Below are 27,019 nucleotides of genomic sequence, written 5' to 3'. Positions count from 1 at the left end.
TTCGCGCGGTTCTCGCCGTTCTCGTTTTAAACCGCGGCGAGCCGACCGTTTAAAACCGGCCATTCGTATTAATTATTCCCACGTCGGTCTGATTAACGAGCTCGCCCGTGCAATTTGTAGTCACGCTCGTGGCCGCCCTAATGATAATAAAGCAGGGAAAAAAGGCGAGCGCGACGACTCGGTCGGCGCCCAGACGCTATCGATCTCTCCGACTCCGGCTTGGCCGATGTTTCGATGGATGAGGCGCGCTTCGAACCCCCCCGCGCCACCTTTATTCCATTACACACTCCGTTCCATTAAATGCCCTCGTGAAATTAACGAAATTGGCCCGTTTAACTGGCTCGGTGTACGTCGACAGATCAAATGCGGAAAATAGGGGATGGAACGTCGAGCCGTCATCGTAGCTTCCAAGCTAGCTGGCAACGGTTCAGCCTCCCTCGACCTTCCGAAAGCTTTTGTTTGTTTTTTTTCCACCGGCTGTGCTGGAAAACAAAGCAGGTTGAATTGCGTAAATTCTCGGCTTTGGTAAAAATGTACACGCCGGCGAACGTGCGACGCAAAATGGTCCGGAAAATGCACCAGGAATGCCTCTCCGACATATAACAGGCCTGGAGAGGGTGACTACTTTAAAGCCATCAAAGTTTCATCGTCCCCTACATGTATTATTCGCGGAAATAACACGGACAGGTACACCCGAATTATTAAACTTTACGAAACGAGCTCCTCATACGCGGAGCAAAGAATCAACTGGCTAGATGCATGTTTCATGTTCGCTGTAAATTCAGCACTCCCTTGTACTCGTTACGAATTCACCGTGGGTATCTCGGGTCCTTGGGAAGGAGAAATAAGTGCATAAATAGGCCCTGCTTACGCTTTACGAAAATCACAGAAATATTCTTATAAAGCCTCGCGGATCTGTTTAAATTATTACAAATTTCGTAACAGCGACAGATTTGCCATCTTTCGTCACCCTTAACTCTACGTTTCTGCTCGTCAAAAATTTCATTCGTTCGCACCTGGGAATAAGCTTTCGCCATAGTTACCGACGTTGCCCCGAGTTAAAATTCTTATCTAGAAATAATATTAATAATATTTAAGACGAGGGTTAACGTCTACGCCTGACTAATGTACCCAGTAGCTTCTAATTGCAACGACCCTTGAGCAGATTTATAAGCCAGCGCGTATACGTGTCACTCGCACGTCGCAAGACGCTCCGGTGTTTTGCAAAGTTCGCGCCCGAACGATTATTTAAAACAGGCCGAGGAGTAGCGAGGAAGAGAGTGTTCCCTCGCGAGAAAATCTTTCACGCCCCCCGGCGCGTACACGGCGTCGTATTTTCCTTCCAGGGACATTACTTACCATCCTCACTGCGAGGGGGAGGGTGGCTCGGAGGAGGGTGGGTTTATATACCGCTATGTAGCGGTGTAAACATACCGGGGCGGATCGATTTATGCGGCTAAGTAAGTGCATTTTTATGCACCGTTTCACAGCCGAGACGAGCAGCCTTGCAACGAGCCACTTCGTTTAACGAACGACCCATATAGACGCGTCTGTTCTGACCCCAAACGCCCTGTACCACAGGGTACATTGTGGATTCGTCCTTTCGTACGTCCACGGTGATCAACCTCGTAGCATTATAAAGAAAAAAAATCGTCTAATTTGGCGCCGTTTTGAGCGTCCCAAGGTGGCGGGGTACCCTTTAAGGGGTGAGGCCACCTTGGACAGAGAAAAATTGCAGTCATTTTCGGAATTTTTTTCAGGAAGATAATGAAATAAGCAGAAAATTTAATATGAAGCCTGTTATTGTACAACTCTCGCCGGAAAAAATCGTATTTCTTTCCCTACAAAATGGCGGCGGTAGAGCCGTGATACGCTAGATCTTGAAGAGCGACGTTAAAACTAGAGAAGTACGTAGGGAAATCCAGAAACATTAATCCGTATCGAAATGGTGACCATGGGGAGAAAAAGTGCATATTTTTTATTTTATAAAAGTGTCAATTGCAAAGAATATATTCAAGACATCGCAAAACCTCTACGTACTTCTCTAGATTTAGTCATGCAGAAAATAAAACTTTTTGGTTTTTTGTTCGAGGTCAAACGGTACAGCTGTGAGATTGATCACCGTGGAAATCGTCGCTCTTCAAGATCTTGCGCATCACGGCTCTATGGCCGCCATTTTTAGGAAAAAAAAAGATTTTTCCAGGCGAGAGTTGTACAATAACAGGCTTCATCTTAAATTGTCTGTCTATTTCATTATTTTCCTAAAAAAAAAAATCCCAAAATGACTGTAATTTTGCTCCGTCCAAGGTGGCCTAACCCCTTAAAGTACATACTCGAGGAGTGAATCACTTCGGGGGGTTTGAACAATCTCGGCTGCGAGCAGAGTTCCCGATGGATCGGCTTGTTAAATGGGATCCTATACCTGAGAATGTACGCGGGAGAAAGGAAGTCGGCTGAAAAATTGAGGCTGCCATTATTCTTGAGGGAGGTATGCGAGCTGGCATTAATAAGAGACGGTTTGACTACGGGAGCTGGATTTATCGCGTCCGCCTGCGGCTCGGCAATGCTGCATCCCGAAAACCAATTAGCAACAGTATGCACGGTGGAATATTAATTATTAGCCACTCGGCTTAAAAAAATTCGACGGTCCGCATCGTCGATCGAATTGCCCGAAAGCTGACTGCTCGGAGATGGAATAAGCCAAGTGTAATGACGCGAGATTTTAGTGTATACGCGGAGAGCGAGTAATTCCCAGGGCCCGTTTAATGGTAATCCGTAATATTCCATGCGCCGTTCCATTTCGCGTGCTACGTAATGCATTATGGAGTCCCGTGGCTGGGAAGCTGGACATGTTTGCCTCCCCTCCGCTCAAGTTGCTCGTCCAAGAAATTCGTGCCGCGCGGCCCTCCCTTGAATCTCTGAGCATCCCCTCGATTCGAGCGGATTTCGCTGCCCTTTTCTGCTGCCCGTATCCCGGCTCTGCGCACACGCGCAACGTTAATTCGCACTCGCTTAGTGGGGGTATAGCCGATCGGCTGCCACTTCCGCTTAAACGGCTTTGTCGGCCGCAAATCGCCCTCCCCGTCTCCACCTCGAACTTGCAGAAACGCGGCTGACGGCCCTTGCACCCTCTCCAGCCATTCCCCATTACGTTCCGAGTGTTGTCCTAAAGGAACAGGCGGACGGCAGTGGAACTCGGAGAGGTCCCTTTGCTGGCATGTATCCGTTTGAAATTAACCCTTCGTGGCCACACGGGGTGTATCGCACCCCAGGCAATTTTTTTCCAGAAGTATATGCCTTCGCCAATATCTCTGTAAAATGTTGGGCCGTAATATTAAAATTTAAAAATGTGCCGAATTTTAACGAAAACATCCTCTTTTTCTACAGTTATTGTTTGTACTACAAATTTCATTATATTAAATTTACATTTCTAGGGAAAGGCATTACGAATATATAATTGTCATTCAAAAGTTAAAAGATTCAAAAATACGAAAATGGTAAATCGAAAATGACGCTGGGTTGCTGTGAGCCCAATTTGTCGTTATAAGGTGCGACCACGAGGGGTTAATAAAAGTTGCGTTGGAAACACCATTATATGTTCGGGTAAAGAAGAATATTCTTTACTTTCATAAAATTTCTACAGAGAAATTGGCGTTGCGTGGTCAGTTCCTTTATTCCCCAGCATCTCTGCACCAAGCACGCCCGTAAACCGTGAATCGTAATACCGGGAGGCAATCTTGTTGCCGGGCGTGGAAGAATTCGCAACAGGGAGGCCCGTGCGCGCACCCTCGCGTGTGTGTGCAGCAATTTTGTGTTCGACAAAAGACGCGACAGCGAACGAGGCTGAGCCGAGCACGAGGCACGGCGTGTAACGTGTATCGGGGCTCGACGTTCGCCTGTGTGCGTGATAATTACTGCGTTCTTGCTTTACGCGGCCCTCCTGGGATCAGCAGCACGCATAATTAACAGGACGCACTGCGCGAACCTCTCTGTATACGGAATACTGTGGGAATCACTTGAAATATTCACGTGCTGGCTGTTGGGTACCGTGGACACCGCAACCGTCATGCAATTAGTCAGACTGTAATCTCGTCTCGTCCACTGCAAGAGAATTCGCATCGATTTTGCACCCCCTCCCGCCCCCCCCCCCCCCCATGTTTGCTCGGATCTGTAACTTAAGGGTCCATTCTACTTTGCCGATCGAAAGGGAGGCCTATTTTCATGATTTTTTTTCTCAAAAACTAATGTACCGATTTTAATGCTGTTTTTTGTTAAATGTTTACTATTCCTTGCTGTATAGAATCGTATTTTTCATGTTTCCAAAATATAATTACAAATGTGTGGATTTAAATCGCATTGTTTGCGCCTCAGTGAGGACACAGGCCCTCTGCGGAAGTCCTGCTCAGCCTTAAAGTGGTCCTAAAATAATAACAATAGAATGATTATGTCCTGTAGGGGTGTATGCGTAAAGTGGACTAGAATTATTGATTTATCAACAATGGTTACAAAATAGCTGCCTTGTAAAAAAAAAGTTCTGAATTTTCTGTCTATTTTTCGACGCTTTTTGTGGATGGAGCAGAAACTACTTTTGATATCTGGTTGATTCTAGTCCACTTTATGCGTACACCCCTATAGGACACAATCATTCCATTTTTATCATTTCAGTACCACTTTAACGCCGAGGAGGATTGTCGCAGTATCCTCACTGAGCCACAAACATTCCGACTGAAACCCACACATTTGTAATTATATTTAGGAAATATGAAAAATATAATTCTATACAGCAAGAAATGATAAATAATTACCAAAAGAAAACGTTAAAATCCGTAAAATCGTTACTAAAAAAAAAAAATCATGAAAATAGGTTTCTTGTTCGATCGCCAAAGTAGAATGGAGCCTTAAGGCGATCTACTATCACCACACCGCGAAAAGTTACCTTCGTGAATAATGAAACGAAATAACCACCTCGCGCTTGATTTTCCCGAATAGTTGCGGTTCAAGTTGGGAGAAGATTAATCTAACGGCTACCTTTCTCTTTGTGTTTCAGTGTGCGGCGATATTCACGGTCAGTTCTACGACCTGATGAAGTTATTCGAGGTGGGCGGCCCACCCTCCTCGACAAAGTATCTCTTCCTCGGCGATTACGTAGACAGGGGTTATTTCAGTATCGAGGTGAGTTTCAGAAATCATTTTTACACGGCTGTAGCGAGTAACCGTGTTTCTTCGTAATCTTACAAATCGTTCGACCGTTGGATCTTGTTGCTCGGTAATCAACCACCGTCCCGAGGGTAGAGAAGAATGCTCCGGACGAATTTTCGCTACCTTTGTACGAAACTCTTTTTTCTCGCATTTAAATTCTAATTTCCTCGTTAAAATTCAGTCGCTCGTTAATTAGAGACTCGAACGCCCCCTCGGCGTTCGCCGAGGAAAGGGAAAGAAATTGCGAAACTTGGACTTCTGTCTCGTTAACGGTCCCCGTTGTTTCTTGCATTATAAATGCCGGGCCACTTTTACGGCTCGTTGGAACTCCACCCGTCCGTTGCGCGATTCTATGGAATTACTCGTGGATTACGCATCGCTGGTGGAGCGCGCGGTGGTCATTTTAAATCAATTTGCGGATTGCTGGCTTGAAATCTCGCGCTTCTGGGGCAAGCTCCGAAGTGGAATTATACTCGAACCGGCATTATAGGGTTTCTTGGTCGATTAGTCCACGTCTTGGGATTGGAATACCTTCCGATGCTCCTTTCTCCTAGAATTTAACAGGAATATCGTTTCAGCCCCGGTCATCATCCAACTCAGAAAGGGAATTTGGAAATTAACGAGTCACAAAGTGGCAATTCAGTGTTTTCTCCTTAACTCTGTGTTCACGTTAAAGTTCCACGAAAAACTTTCATTTCATCGCTCGAGAAAGCTTTGTCAAACGGAGTTGATTTCTCTCTGGACGAAACTAGACACCGCCATTTAATAATCCTCTTCTTTCAAAGCCGCCCCTATTTTTCTTCTTACCATATCATTTACTTTTCCCACGAACTTGTATTCAGAGAAATCCACGAAAGTGGAACTTTTAGATTCGTCTAACCTTTCTAAATTTCACGAATACTGGCAAAAGAATCTCGTAGCTTTCTGAGTCCACTCCGAGTGCGAAGGAAAATTCTATTTCACCCGAAAATAGCCCATGCTCCCTCTGGGAACGACTATTCGCGTCGTCCGAAGGAATTTAACGAAGCTGAAAATTTCGAAGAATCCCCCAAAAAGACAGCAACCAATATCTTCGCCCTCGTTCCTACAGCCTCCGCCTGAGGGTTTTCTGTTGCCTCACTCGTCAGGGTAAGACTCTCCGTAGGCCTGTTTAACGCGGCGTGAAAGGGTGTCCTCGCGATTGAACACCCCCGAAAGGATCCCGGCTGGTGGACGGATCAAGGACGAAGCCCGGGGGGGGGGGTTGAAAGAGGGGCGAGTTTGCCGCGCGTTTTAAGAGGATACGACCGCAGAAGCTCGTTTCTGCGTGAGCTTCTTGCACACGCGAGGGAACCTGCCGCGGGGATCGATACTCTCTGTCCGCAGTATGCTTCGTTGGATCCTTGGTGGGAGCCAGGACGAGATGGAGGACGGAGGAAGAGGGAAGGATGCCCTGGGATCTTGGAACGCAAGGCGGGTTCGGCGAGGACTCTCGTTCAGCGGATAAAACAGGAAAGGCACGATCGGGAAAATGAAGAGACAAAGCGAACGGAATGGGACGAAGGTGGGGGACAAAGGGCTGGGGAAGAAGAATAGAATATTTCATTTCCTGCAAGGAAGGCACGGCGAGCGCGAGGACAAGGTGAAAGGGAATTAATTAGAAGCACAATGAGAGAAATGAGGACTAAAAGGGGGAAAAATGTACAGAAGAGCCATGGGTTTTTAAAGAGCAAGGTGAAGGTAACGCGTTCCAATAAGGGCTTCGTTTAAGTGGCGAAAGGAAAGTGGAATGTTCTGTGCCCAAAAGGAGCACAGCGGAGGAAGGGGAAGGAAATAAAAGGGATACATTAAAAGGAGTTAGAAGAAGAGCCACTGCAACGAATGAAAAGGGAATTGACGAGAAAATTGGCCGCGGCGGAAGTAGGTCGAGGGGGAACGAGGCACGGAGTGAATCAGGACCACTTTGTTAGTAGTATAGGAAAAAGTTAGGGAGATTAAGGAAAGTATCGCGGAGATGGTTATGGCACGTGTAAAGAGGAAACACATCAAGGGGTAGGGAATTTCTTGTATAGGTCGAATCGTTCGAGGAAGCCCTACTACTGGCCCTAGTTCGCTCCAACTGGACCCTGGAGAAATAACGTTGTTCCTGGCTCGTTTTTCCGCGATATTCGACCGCGAGGATTATACTATCTCGAGGAAGGGTGACGCGATTATCAGAGACACGGCGGCCTGTTTTATTCGTCCCCTCGGAAGGACAACCATTCAGGGGAAAGGAACGGTACCTAGCCGTGTATTTGCATTTGTATGCTAATTTTTGCGACAAGCTGACCGACACTCGGTGGTGGTTGCTAACAGATCGAAACAACGTGCGCGGGGAACGCAATCAGTTGTCGAGAGGAGCACACGCCGACTGTCACGTAGAGCACACACTGGCAGCACTCATCGCAAACACACTTCGGGACACAGTATTTCGCAACGAACTTGCCCATGCGCGATTAGCTGCTCACGATTATACGAGCCGCGCTCAGTAACCCTCGTGCCGAGCATCGCTGCTGTAATAGATCCTCCTGAAGGCATTAGGCACTCAGATATTAACGTATCAGTGCATTGCCACGGAAGGAACTGCAATATGTCTGCCTATGGAGGGACTGTTCTACTTGCTGGCAAGATGTCTCGCCCAGAGAATCTCTAGGCTGCAACTGTCCCGTTAAGGGGAGGTTCTGGTCTAAAAGTCGATTTTTTTTATTTCATTTTCCGAATTTTCAACCTTTTAGGAATACGTGTTTAAAAGGATTTGTTGAAAATCGTAAAATTCCCGAAGTTATAGGCATTCGAGTAGTCTTCTCAAAACGATGGGACCTGTATCTCCAAAAGTTGTTATCCGATTCGACTGAAACTTTTTTTACTTTGAAGAATATACTTCTGGCTAGGAGGGAAACCAGAAAACATACAAAAATTTGAAAATTTATAATTTTCAAAGGCGTTGAAAGGATGAAAAATATAGGGAAAAAGTGATTTCAAACTTCGTGTCGTTATTTTCTAAAAAAATGTTATTTTTGTAATTTTTCTGGTTTCCCCTCTAGCCAGAAGTATATTCTTCAAAATAAAAATAGTTTCAGTCGAATCGGATAATAACTTTTAGGTATACAGGTCCCACCAATTTTAATCAATTTTTTGACGCCTTGACTTTAACGACTCCCCAGTGCCGTCTGTAATGATTAATTATAAAACAAAAAATATATTTCTATGACTTAAGACATCCTTAATACAATGCAAAAAGTTCCACTAAATTATATATAGTAGTTTTCCTGTAATTAATTCCTAAAGATCACCTATTCTTTTGAGCTCTAGACCGGAACCTCCCCTTAAGTCAGTAGCAACTGCCTCCTCCCCTCAGTCCGAGGATGATTAGTGTCGATAATATGTCTACGTCGATTCTTTGAGAACAGAAAGAGAATCGAGCGTTAACTTGAAAGTAGGCAATGTTAACGTTTTAATTGCGATGTAAAGGTCGATAAAACGAAGGCCAGGGGAGAAAACTTTGCAGCCCTGAAAACAATGGCGGGGAAAATGATTTCGTCGCCGTGGGAAGGGTGGAGGAGGAAAGAGGGCTCGCGTGTAATTATAGGAGGCGCGGAGCAAAAGGGAGCGTCGCTCCACTGGCTCCGCAAAGGGACCGCCGAAGGACTGCCAGGCCAAAAGGGATCTCAGGGAACGCAGACAGTCGAATGGATTAACAAAGTGAAATTAGTTGACTTCAAGGCTCCTCGCTGGGAGCGGAAGAATTTTCGCCCCGCGGAAAATTCCGCGTTGCCTGCCGCGTTCGCTCGCCTCTCGTAGTCCTTTGGTGCGCTCTAATTGAATTGCTATTCGAATTCCAAGGCATTCGAAATCCAGCCGGAACAACCGTACTCGCTAACCAGAATTTTCATGTCTAAAGTAATCCGCCTTTGAAAGCTGGCTCGAAGCTGACCTAAGCTCCCACCTATTACATCCGTCACGAGACGCGGCAAACGACGGAGTTTTCCGCGTCGAGAGTCACGGGGCGATTTTTTAATTGAGATACACAAAGCCAGAGCAGACGGAGACGAGGGAATCTGGCGCGATGACTAACACCACCCACGACGCTCGTCTGGATGAGTGACACCGCGCTGCGCGACCGTTTGCCAAGTGAATAAATCAGTCGCGCTGTTAAGTGGTATTAATGCCGCCTGTTCCCGGGAATTGTCTTAAACCTTCCGTCACCGTGGATCCTCGGGACAAAAGAGTCTACGTGCGCACCTTGGTTTTCCTCTGTTCCAGAAGCACGCAATTCTGCGAGCAGATTCTGCTAATGCATAGTTAAGCCTGACAAAGGAATTCCACACTTTGTCAGCGGGAAGAGATTCCACGTGCGTTTCCAATATTTCCCAACGCCCGCGCGCCTCGAAATTATGCGCAGCGGCCGAGGCGCGTCGAAGCAATCGGCCTCGCCGTTTTCCGCGAGCGTTAATGTCATTCTTGCTGCGATGTTTTACGAGCGCTGGGGCGGGCGCGCGAAATAACGCGGCCGACGAAACGGAAACGGGCTCCTGCGGAGGCGTTTGGCCAGAGCAGCGTGACAATCGGGTGAACGGGGGACGATAACGCGCAATAGAGGCCTAGATAACCCGTTCGCTCGTCCATAATCCTGGAACGGGAACAAAAGCGGCCGCTCATCGATCTGTCTCCGAATTTCTATTAATCAGCCGGCCGCCGTGAGATAGGGAGCCAGGTAATTAGCTGATACTCCCATTGTTCTCGCAACGAACAAAAGGCGGGTCCGTTTCGCTAAATGATTCGGCGAATTGTTGTTATTGTTGTCGTTAATTATTGACGTTTCGGTCGATGGGAGCGGAATGGTCAGCACGTTGAACCTTTAAGGTTCGATGAGTTACTTGAAAGACTCAAGTCGCTCTGTGTTTTTATAAAAAAAGGAGCCAAGATAGGGTCAAGATTAGTGGATTTATTTGGACTTTGATCAGAGGTGTCAAGATTCTGACTGAGGGGTGTAAATGAAACGAGATGAATGTCTGTACACCACTCCTTTTTAATAGACGTGAGTAGGCGGTTCTCGCTGGATTAACAAAGTTCGAGAATCGCGTAACACTTGTAAATTGCAACAACACGAGACGCTAACTCAAAGGCCTGGTACGAGGGTTAAAATCGATTAACGTTGCTCCGAGCTACAAACCTTTAGAGATCGCAGAATAAGGTCGAGAATCGCGGAAATTCACGAAATCAGCGATTTTCGACCTTATTCTGCGATCTTAAAGGTTTGTAACTCACAACAACGTTAATCGATTTTAATGAAATTTTAGGCCTGTATACAACTTACTTCAATCTACAAACGGGGTTCTTGAATTTTCATTACAGGCTCAAAAAAAAAGTTTAAAAACAACCTTTACTATTTCTGTTGCTATTCCGACCAACTGCATTTTTTTTCAAAACGACGAAACACGTCACTTAGCAAACTAATCCTTCTAGCTTCTCGAAAAAACTCATGTCGTTTGGACCAATTCTAAAAAAGTTATGCGATTTTAAAAGTTTTAAACTCTCTTTCGTCCGCCACTGTATAACGTGACCTGACTCACCCAGGCCCACGGGGGAAAACCGAAGCGTAAATACCCCTAACAGTAACCGCGTCCCTTACACACGAAGGCGGTTTAGCGACCAAGCCGCCACATTACAATTTGGGGGCTTAGAAAATCAGGGCCTACTACTTAAACGTATGTCTGAGATATGGCGTGCACTACTACTGAAATCAGGCTCAACACCTCGGGGGTTGCATAAATCCCGCCCGCCCGGCTTTCCGCGCTGCAAACACTCCATTCTGTTACTTTGGAATTATCAGTAAATCCTGTCAGCCAATTCATAAATCATCCCCCAACGAGCTTCATCCCCAAACTTGTCCCATCGAGTACCACGCCCCGCAAGTGATCAAAGCTGTGCATTACGTAGCCGTACACCTCTCCATTACATATTCAAGCGCGAAAAGCTCGTTGCGTTGACTTGCAGCACCATCCGCCCGTCTCTGCCAAAATACAACGATACGCCCCGCTGCCTCGTGGCCGCGACAAAGAACAATAACAAAAGCGCACGCCCGCGCGAATTAACAGGCGCTCCTGCGAGTGTTCGCGGACTGGGTTAGGCGCGTAGAACGTGCATTAATACCCGCGTTCGAAACAAACGGTTAATGTATACCCGCTGAATAAAAGATGGCCCGCCCCTTCCCTCATACGATATCGATTTCACGAGCGTCGCCAAGTTTTAACGATTGTTTACCTACGCAAGCATGCATCGCGGCTGCGCTTCGTTTTTTTTCTAAATAAATTATCGACCAGCGCCGCTCTGCCGTTAGTTGTGCCTTTATGGCGTGTGGTCAAGCTTTTTCGGTGGCGAGGGTATTACAGCTGGCAATTACATCGCGATCCTCTGTCATGAGCGCATTTTATTTATTTTATTAATCGAAACCAGCTGGGTAGGAATATTCATACGAATATCGTGTACTCTTTTTTTCTTTTTTAAGTAGGATTACACTCCTGCAATTAGTCACGAGGCTGGGGAATGCCAACGGAGGAACCTCAACCATTTCTCTGCCAAGATTCTCACCTTCGTCGGGTCAGCTTCGCCGACGAGCGCTCCTCGCGCTTTTCGAGAGCAGCTCCGTGTGATTAATTACGCGCTGGCCAATCGCGTTGAAACGTAACCGACGGTTTCACGTGGGCGCCTTTGTTCCGCGACGGATGCCAGTCCCGTTTAATTCCGTCGTCCCGCGGCGATTAATTGACCGCCGCCTGAAATAAAGCGCGAACAATGCCTCTTTTCGTCGGTGCGCACGATTTTCGGCGGAGGGGGCTGGGACGCGAGGTTGGAACAGGCGATTCTACGTCTTGGCGCGCTAATTAGTCCGGGGGGAAGCGAATGCGCGATTCTCATCTCGGGGAAAATTGGGAAAACTGGGAAAATTGCGGACTCGAGTGATAGGGGCGAGGCTGGGTAAATTGTTATAGATTTAGCTTGCTCTGTACTTTCGGATGAAATATTGCTACGTTTATTATGTAACTCGAGCGCTTCGCGCGAATATGGAACGGTACCGCAGAATTTAGAAGCAATTAGAAACGATCCCTCCTCAAAGTCGGGCGCTTATATTTCACACTGTTTCGCCGACCGCCAAGATACGCTAGGAGGAACAATAGAGCTGGCATTCAGATTTTTCGCTGGGTACGTCTGCCAAGAAGCCGAAACACGGTCACGAGTGTGACTCGCCGCGTTTCACAGCCGTAACGCTAGTGCCGAGCGTGGCTGCTCCGACGGGGCGAATTTCACTCGCGAGACGTTATAAATTATAGAGGCAGGGAATGGGAGAAACGGGAGACGAGCAACGCGGATGTTGGTACACGGTTCGACGAGACGGCAACTCACGTGTTCGGTTCCCAGACCGAGGCGCCTATAAAAAGCGAATTTCCCGGGAAAAACAAAGCAGCTGCTGTGGTTATCTTTGTCGTAGAAATTTCCACTTCGAGAGAGAAAATATTGTACTTCACCGCAGGAAACACAGAAAATTATGGTCATTGCGTAAATACAGACAGTTCTCCCAATGAATCTCCTGGGTTGCTGGACTACTCATAACAGAGATCTATTAATCTGTTGTGTACATGATACCCTTTGGGTTGAGTTTTAAGGTTTTAATTAAATAGGGCATTTGTTCTATCTGTGCAACGCGCAAAGTGTTAAGGAGGTTTTCTAGTTTAAAACGCGCTTTTTTACACAATTTTTGGTATTTCTTTTACAGAGCATTTATTCAATTGGTTTCGTCAAACTTCATCGTCAACTTCGTTCAAACACCTGTAACTTTATTAATTTTAAAAATTCAGATATACAGCTTTGCACACGCATTTTTGAAAAAATATTCTTTAAGGGGTGTCTCTACTTTGACCGCCTGAAATGGAGCACGATATTTGGGATTTTTTTTAAGAGAAAGCCTCCAATTATATTAATTGAAAACTTTATGCCTGCATTTGTGTATATTTAGGCGACATTTTAAAAAAGTTTAATTAGAAAATAATAATACCTAAAACTTTGAACGCGTCTTTCTCAAAACGATGTTTTTTTAATTAGTTAGCACGATATCTCAAAAACCAATCACCCGATTTACTTCAAACTTGGCATATATCTTCAGTAGATGTCCCATTTTCATTGATACTAAAGTTAAGTCGGTTTTTGCAAAATTAGACTTTTGCGACTTAAGACACCAGTGAATTTTTTGCAGAAATCGATTTCTGTTTCAGACGCTGTCATTTTTGTTTAATTTTCAGTATTTCTCATTTAATCTAGTTCAGGCGATAGCCACACTCATACAGATTACAATTAAATTTTTAATTTTTTATTTCAGACAACTACAGCGGCTGATTTTATGTTAACAATGCACATATGATTTTTGTAAGCCACTCCATTTGAAGCACTATAACTCCGGATATAACCACTATTTTAGCATACAAATTTTGTTTCCACATTCTCTAAAGATTGACATATGAAGCCACAAAGCCGGAAGTAAATACATTTAATAGTTTCGTTTTAAAAAATTTCCAAAATTCGTATCATTTTTCGTCCGTCAAGAAAGGGAGACCCTTTAAGAAAATGTAAAAAAATATGGAATTTTAACGTAGAATACCCGCTTAATTCCTTGATACTCGCTGTTGCTGATCTGTTACTTGTCGCGAGTCTAAGAATTGAACTTAGAATTACACAAGAAATAATGAGAAAGATCGCTGGACACTAACCAAAGAATGTTGATTTTTTTTCTGTTGCAGTGCGTATTGTACCTGTGGGCACTGAAACTTTGCCATCCAAACACACTGTTCCTCCTCAGAGGTAACCACGAGTGCCGTCATCTCACGGAATACTTCACATTTAAGCAAGAATGTAAGTAATCTCTCGGCTGACAGCGATATACATACTCGGCTGGATCCACGGGGCCGTGGAGACTTTGCGCGAGACTCCTTTCTCGAGAACTCCACAGACGGTCCGTAATATCCGCGTCTCACGGTCCGCCGTCCGCGATCCCGCCCGATTTTCCGAATTGAAACGCGCCCCGATGCGACTCCAATTCATTTCCAGCGAAATCCCCGAAGCCGAACCCGGCCGACCTTTTTACAACTTTTCGGGGGCAAACAATGAACTCCGATCGATATTCGATGGGCCCTGGGTGTGTTTTCCCTCGGCTCCATTTCCCGCGCTCGCGTTCACCAAATTTTCAGAAAATCCAACGCCAACACACTCGCCCCCTGGTCAAACTAAAAGCCAACCTCTAACACGCGGAATTTCGCAGATATTCTTTATCTCCTCGCCAACACACGTGCACGTATGTACACTTAGCTGATCCCTATGCTCGCCAGGTACATCCTAGGGTACACCCCCATTTTCCATCGACAAACATACTTCCCCCGCGTTGTTTTCTTTCCGCAAGAAAAACCAGCATCGCGAATTCCCTTTCCTCTTCGCGTTACCACAGTTAAAACGCTCCTTTGTCTGTTTACGCTCGCGCACAACGTTGGTCGCCGATCGTTTCCTCTGGGAAAGTCGTTTATCCGGCAACAGCACGGATGCCCGGACCCTTGATCGAGTTTACGAGGCGTTCTCCCCCTCGAATCGTAAAGCGCCGCGGCTTTTACGGCGGCAGAGATGAGGTGTGTGGCTGGAAGATTGAGGATAAATCAGGGGCATATAGGCGATATCGATGAGGGCGGAGTGAGTTGTACAGGTGGGCACAGCTGACGCGAGACGCGGCTTCGATCTTGGGATCGGAATCGACGGTCAGAGACGGGAGCGGTTCGTCCTAAGACCATCTCTGGGGGTTGGAAAGTCGAAGCTAACGAAATCGCGAACGCGACGCGGCAGGTTAATCCGAGTCGCGTAAATACACGCAGCTTGACCCAGTATCGGGCAATTTTCCCGGATCGATACGGTTTTCCCCGAACCAGCTCCGCTGCGCCACGCAGTCCCCGAGATATCGCTGATATCCGCGCGGAGGCCATTCGCGAGCATGGGGTCCGATGGAATTTCTGTTTGAATGGCCTCCGCGCGGTAGGGGTTAAATCTGCTTGCTGCGTGGAAGAGATCTCTGTGGACGCGTCGCGCGAGAAACCTGAGTCGAGAGTTAACACTCTGAGTGGCGGCCGTCACTGCGAATCCTGCGCTTTCGTATCGACGCGTTCTGGAAAGCGTCGAAAGCATTGTCCGCGTTTAAAACTTTCCGGGCGGAAGCTCGGAAAGGCCTGACTTCAATAGGCATCCCTCAAAAGCTCGCGCCACTCAAAGTGTTTACATTATCTTAGTTTTGTATAGGACGCATATTTCCATTTTTTTTCTGATGGTCGCTTTATCCTCGTCGGTCTCTTTCAACCTGGCGACCGTCGAGCGGGTTGCCGGTGCTGCAGAGGTTTAATAATTAAGACGGTTCGTTTCGTTAATTGCACCGTCCAGACGTCTTTCGCGTTCTACGCGCTGCCAGCCGATGGATTCGGCCCCCTTTCCCGTTGTGTTAACGAGGATCGGCCGCCAACCCCTTGACTTCTTTTTCACCTCGGTCGGGCGCGAGTCCCAACAACCCGGGGACACTCCAGAAAGCCCATTTGCGAGCTTTCGACCCGAATAAATAAGTGAAGAACCGCGAAACGATCGCGAGCGATTCCGTCGCGTGCGATTGGGAGCACGAGGGACGCGGTGAGTTTTGGCTTGAAAGAAGGCTCTGAGGAGGATTAATCCGAATAGATTGAAACAGGGGTTGCTGAACGTGTTCGGCTGTGATCTCCTGCTGTCTCGTGCAGCCCCTCTTTGAAGTGAAATTTCTGTAACAGGTATATTACAGCTCGACCACCGGGGAATTCATTAGTTTGATTAGCGATGGAATTCCTGGGTTCTTCCAGCGATACGAAGCGTAAAGGCTGCATCGCTCCCGGCAAATCCAGACTGTGATAATGTAACGCGTGTACACACGTAACAAAGCGCAATAACGAACAGCCGCTTATCGACGACAACCAGTATTATCAGCGCTATTCAACGCAGCATCAAACGCAGAAAGATTTTCACCGCAGCCGCGAAGTATTATCTATTAATCGGCCGGCGTGCACGTACGCCCGGGAGTTATACGCGAATTAATTAATCGATTGCCCCCACCCACCCTCCCCCCGCGCGTAACAGCGATCGAAAGTTAAACAACCATAAGCGAAAATCTGGAACTTCGACGGCTCGTTATTGTGCAAGTTGATCGCGCCGCCGTGCCCGCAATCGACGGATTAATTAACCGAGTATTTAAAGTAAAGTAATTACGCGTCATTTATATCGTTGAATAAATCACCGTGAATTACCAACTCTTTCGGCGAGCGTGTCGAGAGCGGCGATGCAGATCGATGATTTCGATTCTTTTATTCGATCGGAAAATTCGAGGGAAATCGCGAAGCAGGTGTTCTGTTTTTAAATTCGACTCTTTTCATATTCCTGTCAGAAGTCTCTTCAAGTATGTTATATTGGAGCGTCTAAGGGTGCGGGGAGATAATTTCGAATGAACCGTGCTCGGAATAGGAGGGTAATTGGGGTCTCGGCTCGTGTAAAGACCTCTGACTATTACTGCCTTTTCGACTAGCGCTTTGCTCGCTTTCGCAGCTGGTTTATCCCTTCTGCGTGGCTGGCGAGGGACTTCGAGATGCCTTCGAGGTCCGTTCCCCGCGTAGCCGCGACAAATTGAACGCGACGAGCTCAGCGGAGGAAGCTTTTAACCTGGTTCCACGCGTGCTTAATAACCGCGATAATCACGAAAATGCACGGGCCCCGCAGCTTCGGTCATTATTTTAGCACCAGTTCCGGTGCATTCGCCTGGAAATTTCATCCCCTTGCCCCTCTCCCCCCGCCCAATGTCGCCCGTTAAAACCACCGCCGATTTACACGTCCCAGTTGTCCCCGATTCAGAGAATTTCTGATCGCCCAAAGAGATTCCCTCATTAGCCGCTGATTAATTCGGATTGGGCGATGTTAATTCCAGTTGACTTTCGGGCGATGCACGCTGCTCGTAATCCCGGCCCGCGAGCAATTTTAATTCATTCAATTAGGGAGCCTCGATGACCGCCAGATTCATTTTCATCCGAAATCAATTTCACCGTTTCCAGTGTCCGAAGTTCTTCTCATTCTTCTGCTTGTCATCGAGTTTCTTCCAATTTCGGGCGAAAGCCATTGTTCCTTTATTTTTTAGAGCCTCCGCAAGTTCAGATTAGTCTGCGTTTCAAGGAACAGCGCACCGATTATTGTATCTCGTTTTCCTTTTCTGGTACGCTCTCGCTTTGGAATCGTTTCTGGCGGACCAGGTCCATTTCGAAACGACACGCTGACCCTCTGGCCAGCTGCCAGGGGCTTTTTGCTCGCGCTAGCGACAAGCCCCGCGAATAATGCGTTCCTGGTGCTTGATGCACGCGGGGTGACTAGCTAAGATCCAAAACTGGTATCGCTCGAAACGGGAGAACCGTGGTGAACGCGCTCCTAAGGCCGCGTGTTCACCTGCGCATTCGCCCCGAATGTGCATTCGGCGCGCACCGATTTTTTGCTCGTCCGGGGTGTTCGGCGCGCATTCGGGCCGATCCGCTTGTTGGATTTCGCAACCCCAGAACCACTGTAGGGATGTTAGGTGATCAGGGCAGCAGTAAACTGCACACTCGTGGAAAAGTAAAAAAGGCTTATTTATTGTAAAGAATAGATTCAGGGGATGATGCCTCTCGTTCGACGGACTCTGCAGGACTGACTTCGTTCATTCTTATCTTGCGCTCCCCGAGATTCACACTTACAACACGCACTCTTGACACGCACTCGGGTCACCCAAACTCTCCGCATGCATACGACGAAACCATTCAAACCTCACACCCCTGACGCATTCGATACTCTACTATAAACATCCGCTCTCGATCCCAATCGCTCCGGCCCAAACATACTTTGTCAATCGAACAGTCTTCGCACTCCCACACCACTTACACACACCAACGTATTGTTGTATTCCGTATTTTTCGTATTACTTTTATTTTATTAAATAACTTTATACAAATAACGGAAACTAAGACGATTACAGATAAATACTAGATTATAGATTCAGAACTAGATTCTCGTGTCCAGACTATTCGGACTGAAGTGCTCGAGTGCTTCTCACTGGAAGAATTGCGTGTAATATATATATATATATGTACGGTTTTCGGTAAGCTGAAAAGTGGGGGTTGTCCTGAGTTTAACGGTCGTTAAGGGATGAGGCATAGAGATCGAGGTTCAAGGATGAGTAATAGGGTACGGATAAGGTCATAAAAGAAGGACTTCAGGATGCTTACTATTGCTATCTGGAAAACTAACGCGCTGACTAATACTTTACATAGATTTAAATGACGTTGGTATACAACAGTATAATCCTGTGTATTTGGTATACTAGAATTGCCCCAATTTCTTACCGCGATGGACATCCATCGGCACCCGACAGGCTCGCATAGAGAGAAAGGGGCGAAGCATTGTATTTTCCGTGCCCAGCGTGCTAGCCTCCGCGATTACAAGAGCAGCGCATTTTTACCAGCTGACAGGACCGTCTTATCGCCGAAGGATATCAGAGAAGGTGGCTGGGCGCCCCCGAAGAGATATGCAAATCCAGGGAGAGTGGAAGAGGGAGCCGGCAGATTGGACACGGATAAAGGAAAATTAAATGGCAGGGAAAAACCGAACACACTCGCGTGTCACTGGGAACGCGGTTAACCTTAATTGCCTTGCAGCCAGTGCGTTTGCCCGCCTTTCGCTTAATTGCCGAGTTACCCGCGTTTTCCACGGGACAAGGATGCTCCCTTTGTTCCCTTCGAGCCCTGATAGAATCCTCCGTTCCAGGCACCTTTTCACTCGCCGCACAAGCGAGCGCCGACTAATCGTTCCGAAGGCACTTGCGCCGGAAGATTCCTCCAGAAATCGAATTTCTCTAGCCTCTCCTCGCACATCTCAGCTCTGTATTCCTTTCTGAACGCCGCGTAGATCTCGCGCTCATTTATAACGGCATAGTCGAGGTGAACGCAATTACCTTTAATTCGACTCTCGCGAAATTCTCACGCTCTCCGCCACGTTCCAGGCAAAGAGTTTACCTTTTCAAGAAATTCAAGCCTCCGTGTTGTCCATTAAATTCCAGCGAATAATTCTCCGCGAGAAATGTGCCGATCAAAAAGGTCCATCAGTGTTCACTCGAACTCCTCGATCGATCGATCAGACGAACCTCCAGGTTCGCGCATACGTGGTTTTTTAAACGTTCCTTTAACCAGGCGACTAATTCCCACCGCTAGGAGATTCTCAGTTAACCCCAGCACTCGTCAGAGCGTATCAAAGGGGGCTAGGATTTTAATTGCGTCCCCGGGGCGATCCAAATTTACAATCGAGTTTACACTCAGCCCGCTCCGCGCTCGAGCGTGCAGAGAGGACGAGTTGTGACGCGGACAAGCGGCTGCTTAATTAGGCTCCTCTTTATCGTCAATTAGCGCGCGGCGATACATTCCGAACGGGGATGAAGGGGAAAAGAAATAGAAAGCAAGGAACCAAATGATCCTTCCCTTTAACTTCGCGAATGCCGAGAACGAGGGTGGGCAAACATTGAACCAACCGATGACTGCGTAACTAAATCAGAGGGATGGAAAGGGTTGGCCAGAAGTGCCGCGTCGAACTGGAAGGCACGGTTCGCAGGTTGCGCACGTGCCCGTTCACCTTGTTTCTCACCCTTATTTAGCGTAACTTTCCCTGCGAGGGAAAATTCAAGTTCGGTGGTGATTTATCGCGGCGAAGTTCCGAGTGTTGTTCCAAAGTCATGAAGTTCCACCGGGGTTGGAGCTCGCTCCTCCAGATTTCCCTGCCACAGTTGCTCCTCGACCTTCATCCTCCCGGCGGACGAAATTCTCTTGGCTCCCTCGGATCGCGGCGATGATAACTCGTTTTCGAATCGCCAGGCCGCCGTCGGGCGATCTCCGATCCCCGATAGGGATGTTCATTCGCGAGATCTCGATGCCCGGAGGTCCTCGAGTGACAGGCTCGACCAGCAATCTGTCCGCTCCCACCGCCAACAAATCTTCAGGCTGTCCAGCGCCGAGATACCAGGGTGCTCGTTTTATTGACAGGAAATCCTTCTTGTTCGTCAGCCGGCAAGTCCAGGGGAGACCCTCGACGGCCCCTTCCTGCCGACTCGACAACAACGCTTCGTCATTCCACCTGTCCACTCGACAATCTGCAAGATAAGGTCCCTCCCTATGCTGTTTCGGCGGACCGTTCTCATTGAAAGACATTGAATGCCTTCGCCTCTGTCCCCGAGTATATTGGAAGAATCCCAGGCAGGAAATAAAACAGGCGGGTTCGTTTTGGGTCGAGGGAAATGGCCACGCTTTCCACACGCACGGCTGAAGGGTTCGCCCTACTAGGAAGTGATTTTTAGCGAGAGTTTTAGCGAGATGCTTCAGCTTCTCAGTGCCTGTTTGCAGAAATTGCGGATTCGTTCCTTAGCCGAGCTATTCCACGTCAAAACGAATAGGGGAAAAATTTAGTTTCACCGATTCTCTTAAAAATTACAGCATTTGTCGATAACCTTGCAAAGTATACTCAATTTCAACGGCCCATGTCAAATAGTTTCCGAAATATTTAATCTTGAAGTTTCGAAAATTCAAACAAAATCGGCTGACGCGTCATCACTTAAACTGTAATATCTCGGTCATTTTTAAAGATAATGCACCTGGTCCTGGGTTCATTTTAAAGCTGAAGGAATGATTTCTCGACCCGTGTGTAAAATATTTTGTTTATTGTTAATAATCTTAACAGTAATCGATGTCAAAGTTTCAAATCGCGATTTGACGTCGTTCCCACCCACGGTCCGGCTTGAAAAAAAATACCATTCGATTCGTTAAGTCTTCGACTAATAAATGCCTTTTTCCAAAAAGTGGAGAGCTTTTGGGAACAGTTAATAAAAAAATAAAACTTGCGATAGTGCACGATTTGAAACTTTGACATCGATTACTGTTAAGATTATTAACAATAAACAAAATATTTTACACACTGGTTGAGAAAGCATTCCTTCAGCTTTAAAATGAATCCAAGACGGTGGCATTATCTTTAAAAATGACCGAGATATCACAATTTAAGTGATGACGCGTCAGCCGATTTTGTTTGACTTTTCGAAACTTTAAGATTAAATATTTCGGAAACTATTTGACATGGGCCGTTGAAATTGAGTATACTTTGTTGTTGCAAGGTTATCGACAAAAGCTGTAATTTTGAAGAGAATCGGTGAAACTAAATTTTTCACCTATTCGTTTTGACGTGGAATAGCTCAGCCGTCTGTGATATTCTCGAATCAGAACGATTAGGAAGCAGCTGGTGATAATATATTTAAAAAAATACTGCTTCGTGTGTTACTTTTCAGTCGTCCGACCAGAATCCCCTCCATCTTAAGCTTCCTCGATTTCCCTCAGACTCAAAGATGGAGTAAGCCCGTCAGGCTCGATTTTTCGCTCCCGCGGTTTCCATACCGTCGTCCCGAATATTCCATGCATAGAATCCTACTGGTCAATTTTTACAACGTCGTCCGCAAGATATACCACCGTCCTTTCTACCCATTCGAGGAGAAATTCTCCTTCTCCTCCGTCCCTTGTGAAAAATCGAACGTACGATCTCGATTTTCTTCCCTGGCCCGTTCGGACGACCACGGAAAAGATCCGACGATTTTTCTCGTTGTCCATGACAATACCTCGGGCTGGAAGGAAGCCCACGGATTTCTCCTCCGCTGCAACAGCAGCCGGGGTGTCGTTCTTTACCGCGGGAAGTCCACTGCTGTTTCTTCATTCAGATTATTTATTGGGGAACTGGGTAACGAAAATTCAAACGCTCCTACCAGGTCGCCGCGTACGTATTCCCTGCCTTTATTATTCCATACATATTACAGCGATATTATTATTATTTCATTGGCGCGGGGGAGTGGGCATTCCTCGATGGAGGAATTTATTATTCTCGGCGGACACGCGAAATGATCCCCGCATTCGTCGTTTTCTTTACGACGCTCGCTCTCCCATACACCGACACAGACACATCTATCTACCCCGCAGCCTTTCTTCATTGCTCTCCAGAGTCCTCTCCCCCTTTATCTACTTGCCGCCTTTCCTTCCTGGATAGCGCCGAGTGGGAGGCCATTCTCCGAGTTTCTTTGTACGGCTGGCAAGCACACTTCCACGTACGGTCATTAAAAAAGTGTCAGGCCATGGCAGAGTTCGGTGCACGAGGCTCCCTCCCTTGAAATAATAATTGATGGCGCGGGATATCCTCTCGCCTCTCCCGTGCATCGCGGCTGGCTATCCCTAGTCTCTTCCACTTGGCGAGTATACGTCTCTGTGCATCTCTGCGGAGGCCCTGTGAAAATCAAAGTGTCGCCATTCGTTTCCTCTCGTCGAGGGCTCTCCAAACGCGCGTAGCAAGGTGGCATGCACTTGGCCCCGGAACCACCCTCACCTCTACCTCTGTTCTCAAATTCCCGAACAGCCCGGTCCCGCGAGCCACCTACTCGAACCAACTATTTCGCCGATTGGCAGATGAAACAATCTACGCGCGACTCTGCTTACCTCTCCAATGGAGCACGGTAGTCTGCTCGGGGTCGCGTTACCTTTAAACTCCGCCGGAGCGGAGCGAGGAGGCGATCGCCGGCCCCGTTTAACGCTGGGCACAGTCGACTCGAATCTCCAGTCGCCTGTCCCGGCCACGTCAAAACTAAATTGCCTCGCGGAAAGTCGTAGCCAGCGACTCCGGGGGGTCGGGCCGAGTATCAAAAGCGAATAAAACCCCGAAAGATTCTTCCCTCGGCGAGCAATAACCCTGCGAACGACAGCTCGCCTGGCGGAGGCCCCGATAGAGAAAACAAAGCGGGGAAGGAGTTGATTTGAACCCGACGACCAACTTTTCCCGATCCAACGTTCGCGTTCTCCTCTCGGTTCTCCACCGCCCCGCTCGTCGGTTCGCTTCCTTTTGTCTCCATCCCTCTTCGTAGAATGGCCGGCCATCGGAGAATGCCATCGGAAGATTCGCCCGCCGCGGATCAACCTTGTTTCCATGCGCGTCGCCGAGTTGCCGCGCGTCTGCCGGCGACACTCACCCGTCTTTCATTCTGTTGCAGGTAAAATAAAATACTCGGAGAGGGTGTACGACGCGTGCATGGACGCCTTCGACTGTCTGCCGCTCGCCGCCCTCATGAACCAACAGTTCCTCTGTGTGCACGGCGGCCTCTCGCCGGAAATCCACAATTTAGAAGACATACGCAAAGTAAGTAGCACGATCGTTCCGTTGTCCAGGAGCGAGCTTGTGTAGAGATGAGGGACTTCGCTTTCGGCGAGATTTCGGGAGGGTTCGTGGAAGTGCGTGGGAAGTAGAATCAGGGCCGGGCTTCTGTATAAAGGGGCCTGGATGTCAGGAATATTTTGTGGTCCCAAAGAATTTCTAAGCGGTAAAGAAGCATAACATCTTTTCGTGAAAAAAGGATAATAATAAGAATAATAAAGAAAATAAAGGAAATAAACAAATATGCATCAGCATATTTATATATATGTAAGCTTTGCGTATGTTTCGGTGAGCCGGAGATGCTCGACAGAGGTCGGGACTTGACAAGTTGCATGGGATACCCATATAGTTATACGGAGAGACAGTTGGACTCATAAATATATAGTTGACTGCACTAACGGTTCGTGAGTGGACTACTAATTGGGGATCTTTAGATATAAAAACTACAAGTGCAGATCTTCTGTAGGAAGCTGTATTAAGATAATGTACGGAAGCACGAACGTCTAATTGTTGATTCCCTATGTTTATGTTAGTGTAGCACGTGGGGAGGATGCAATAATTACTTATGTAAATAATAATTAAACCCCTATTTTTAGACGAATCAACCTGGTGTTTTTGCTAAGGAAGGGAACCCCTTTTTAAACATATTATATAAATAACATTTTTATTGCCGTGTCATTAATAATATTAGAGTATTATATTGGAAATTAAGAAATTAAGATTATTATATTATAATTAAATAATAAAGAAAGTAAAATAAAAGAATAAAAGTAATAAGTAAATAAACATTAACATATTTAAATATGACATTTTCATTGGCATATCATTGATAATATTAGAGTATTATATTTAAAATTAAGAAATTAAGATTATTATATTATAATTAAATAATAAAGAAAGTAAAATAAAAGAATAAAAGTAATAAGTAAATAAACATTAACATATTTAAATACGACATTTTTATTGGCATATCATTGATAATATTAGACTATTTTATTACAAACTAAGAAATTAAGATTATTCTATTATAACTAAATAATAAAGAAAGTAATATAAAAGCAAATAAACATTAACATATTTAAATATATGCACCCCCTCCATGGTCGACCCTGAATAGAATTACAGGGTACATAGTCAGACGAGGAAGATTATCTTTCAGGGTTTGGAAATTCTGTTACTAGCTTTCTGAATATTCAATATCGCTGAATATTCCTTGAAGCTTCCAAGCGTAACGCATGTAGTGTCTTACCTTCAGTGTCTGGAATCTGGTACTCTTCCTTAGCCAGGCTATTCGTTAATCTCCCAACAAATACGCGCATCAAGAAGTTTCGCGATCAAATTACCAGAACTCTCCAACGTCCCCGACACTTGCAACAGTTCGTTGGTGACCCCTGGCTCCCATATTTTCTCGGGCATCCTCAGGGAATCTGATCGACACGGGAATGGTGGAAAACGTCGAACTCGCTTGTCAATCGAGTGGCACGAGTGTCATTGGGCCAGGCTGGTCTATAGAATGGCGGGAAACACGGCAGGGAACCGATGTTACCGCCAGCTGCTCTATCGATTGTTCACCTGAACCGTGTCCAGGTTGACGTAGCGCGATTCACGCCCCCTGCACACACCCCTTGCCCCCTTCGCGCACTCTGCAGGATAATCTAGTCTGAATTTTTCAGGAATAATAAATTTAGAATCAAATATACTTCCATTTCATCCCTTATAAATCGCGCAACCGTTCCCTAATTTCGTCAGAAAGGAAAAGAATCACTGCCTTTTTACATATATCTACTTCTCAAATACCGTGTTTACAAAACTCTACCAATTCCGAGGGTTGGCAAAGGAAGGGAGTAGTCAAGTTTCCTCGCAACCTCCACGAAACGCGTTCCTCCCCTCGCAAGCGTAAAAGCCGTCAGTTTCGCAATGGATTCGAGCGAGGAACTCGCGAACCAGCGTGCCCCGTCGTCCTCCCACAGGCTCTCCAGGCATTCCATCTCGAAACTCGTGCATTCTTATTTCCACGACAGTCGTAAAGATACGCTAGAGCCGGAGGACCACTCGGGATGGGATTCCATCGAAAACGGCGGACGCGTTCGTAGTTTCAGCGAAGCGAGCATCCGAGAATCTTGTTTGCACCGTTGCAAGCTCGATGGCTAGATGGGAGCGTTCGATTCAACCCAACCGAGCTTATCGTCCCGAATACTCTGCACTTAAACCCCTGCGTCTCTTCTTAGGAACACCTGGTCCGATCTGTCCAATCTAACGTATCAGAGAATTCAAAGAACATTTCCTACGCTTTACCACCCCCTGGGCGATATTTTCCGCCCCCGCAGGATCACGCATGAGCTGTGGATTAAACACTCTCAGGCTGAGGAATATAAAAAGATAACTCGGCCAGATATCGTGAAGCGAATCGCTCGCAATTTCCACGGCGCATCGTGCATCGACGGGCCCTCGGACCACGGAACACCTGGCTGCATTTTATCAGCCGCTGCGCGGCGGTTCGTGCTTTAAATAGCGCCGGGACCCGCGCCCTATCGCCTTGTTGCTATTAACTTAATCGCCGTGCATGCACTCTCGCGTGCACCTGTGCGTGCCGCGTGACGCGGCCCGGGAAATTCGCCGTAATAATCGAGGCGCAAAGGAGACTCCGGCCGCGGGAAAAACTGGCGGGGAGGAACGGAGAGGGTGCGCGTTGGATCCTCTCGACAGGTTTACGATACGTCCTCGCGATATATGCACGACAGATTTTGAATTTATAGTTAGAACCAGGGTAGTGAATCGCGGGGATAATTAATAAACTCTAAACTGTGAGGGTTGATTGACTATTGATCGACGAGACGAGGAGGTGCACTTTGGAGCCGACTCGACCGAAGCCGAATAACTTTGTCGATTACAAGAATTCTAGTGCAATATTTTGGGAGTATATACCAAAGGCTCTGTGCTCCAAGAAAACGCCTGGATTCAAAAGTTCGTTTATCAGAAAGAGAAAGAAAGGGACTCGGATTGTCTCCACAATCTCAGACTCTCAGCTTTCACCTCAAATTCACCCCAGTCACGTGCCACCGGTAAGATAAAAAAAAATAGGGGGGCACGTCCATTCCCCAGGATTCGGTACACGAGCACACGTTTTACAAGCCCGGCAGAAAACTTGCTCCACCTGGGTCTAACGAACTTTCCCCCTCCAGGGGTCGTGCTTCTCGCTTGGAAATTTCTCAGACGGCTAACGAACTCCCTCCTCGAAACGCCCACTACCCCCTGAGCTTTTACCTGCTTTCGGGGGGGGTGTGGGGATTAATGGAGCCTTGGAGGCCGAAGCACGGCGGGGGTGGGGGCAATTTTATGATAAACGGGGAGGTAATCCGTCCGGTAGTCGCTTTCAATTTCCACTTTTTTTTCGGTCGACGATGAAATAAAGCGGGGGAAAGGCTCTCGAAGGCGAAAAGCGGACTGCGGAGCGAGGTGGTACCGTCGC

The 27,019-nt window shown here is 47.0% G+C and overlaps 1 protein-coding gene across 7 annotated transcripts in view; it reads left to right on the top strand.

Moving 5' to 3' along the window:
• LOC143371542 (serine/threonine-protein phosphatase 2B catalytic subunit 2) overlaps positions 1–27,019 on the top strand; it is a 149,465-nt gene that overhangs the window by 84,277 nt on the left and 38,169 nt on the right. For all 7 annotated transcript variants that reach the window (XM_076816824.1, XM_076816817.1, XM_076816818.1 and 4 more), the window contains exons 3-5: positions 5,048–5,172; positions 14,010–14,121; positions 23,390–23,535. In XM_076816824.1, coding sequence (XP_076672939.1) covers positions 5,048–5,172; positions 14,010–14,121; positions 23,390–23,535 — 383 coding nt within the window. The remainder of the gene's footprint in view (positions 1–5,047; positions 5,173–14,009; positions 14,122–23,389; positions 23,536–27,019) is intronic.

The sequence above is a fragment of the Andrena cerasifolii genome, chromosome 7 (assembly GCF_050908995.1).
Source record: "Andrena cerasifolii isolate SP2316 chromosome 7, iyAndCera1_principal, whole genome shotgun sequence".
In the NCBI taxonomy this organism is placed as follows: Eukaryota; Metazoa; Arthropoda; class Insecta; order Hymenoptera; family Andrenidae; genus Andrena; species Andrena cerasifolii.
Note: the sequence above shows the minus strand (reverse complement) of the source record. Positions and strands in the feature narration are given on the sequence as shown.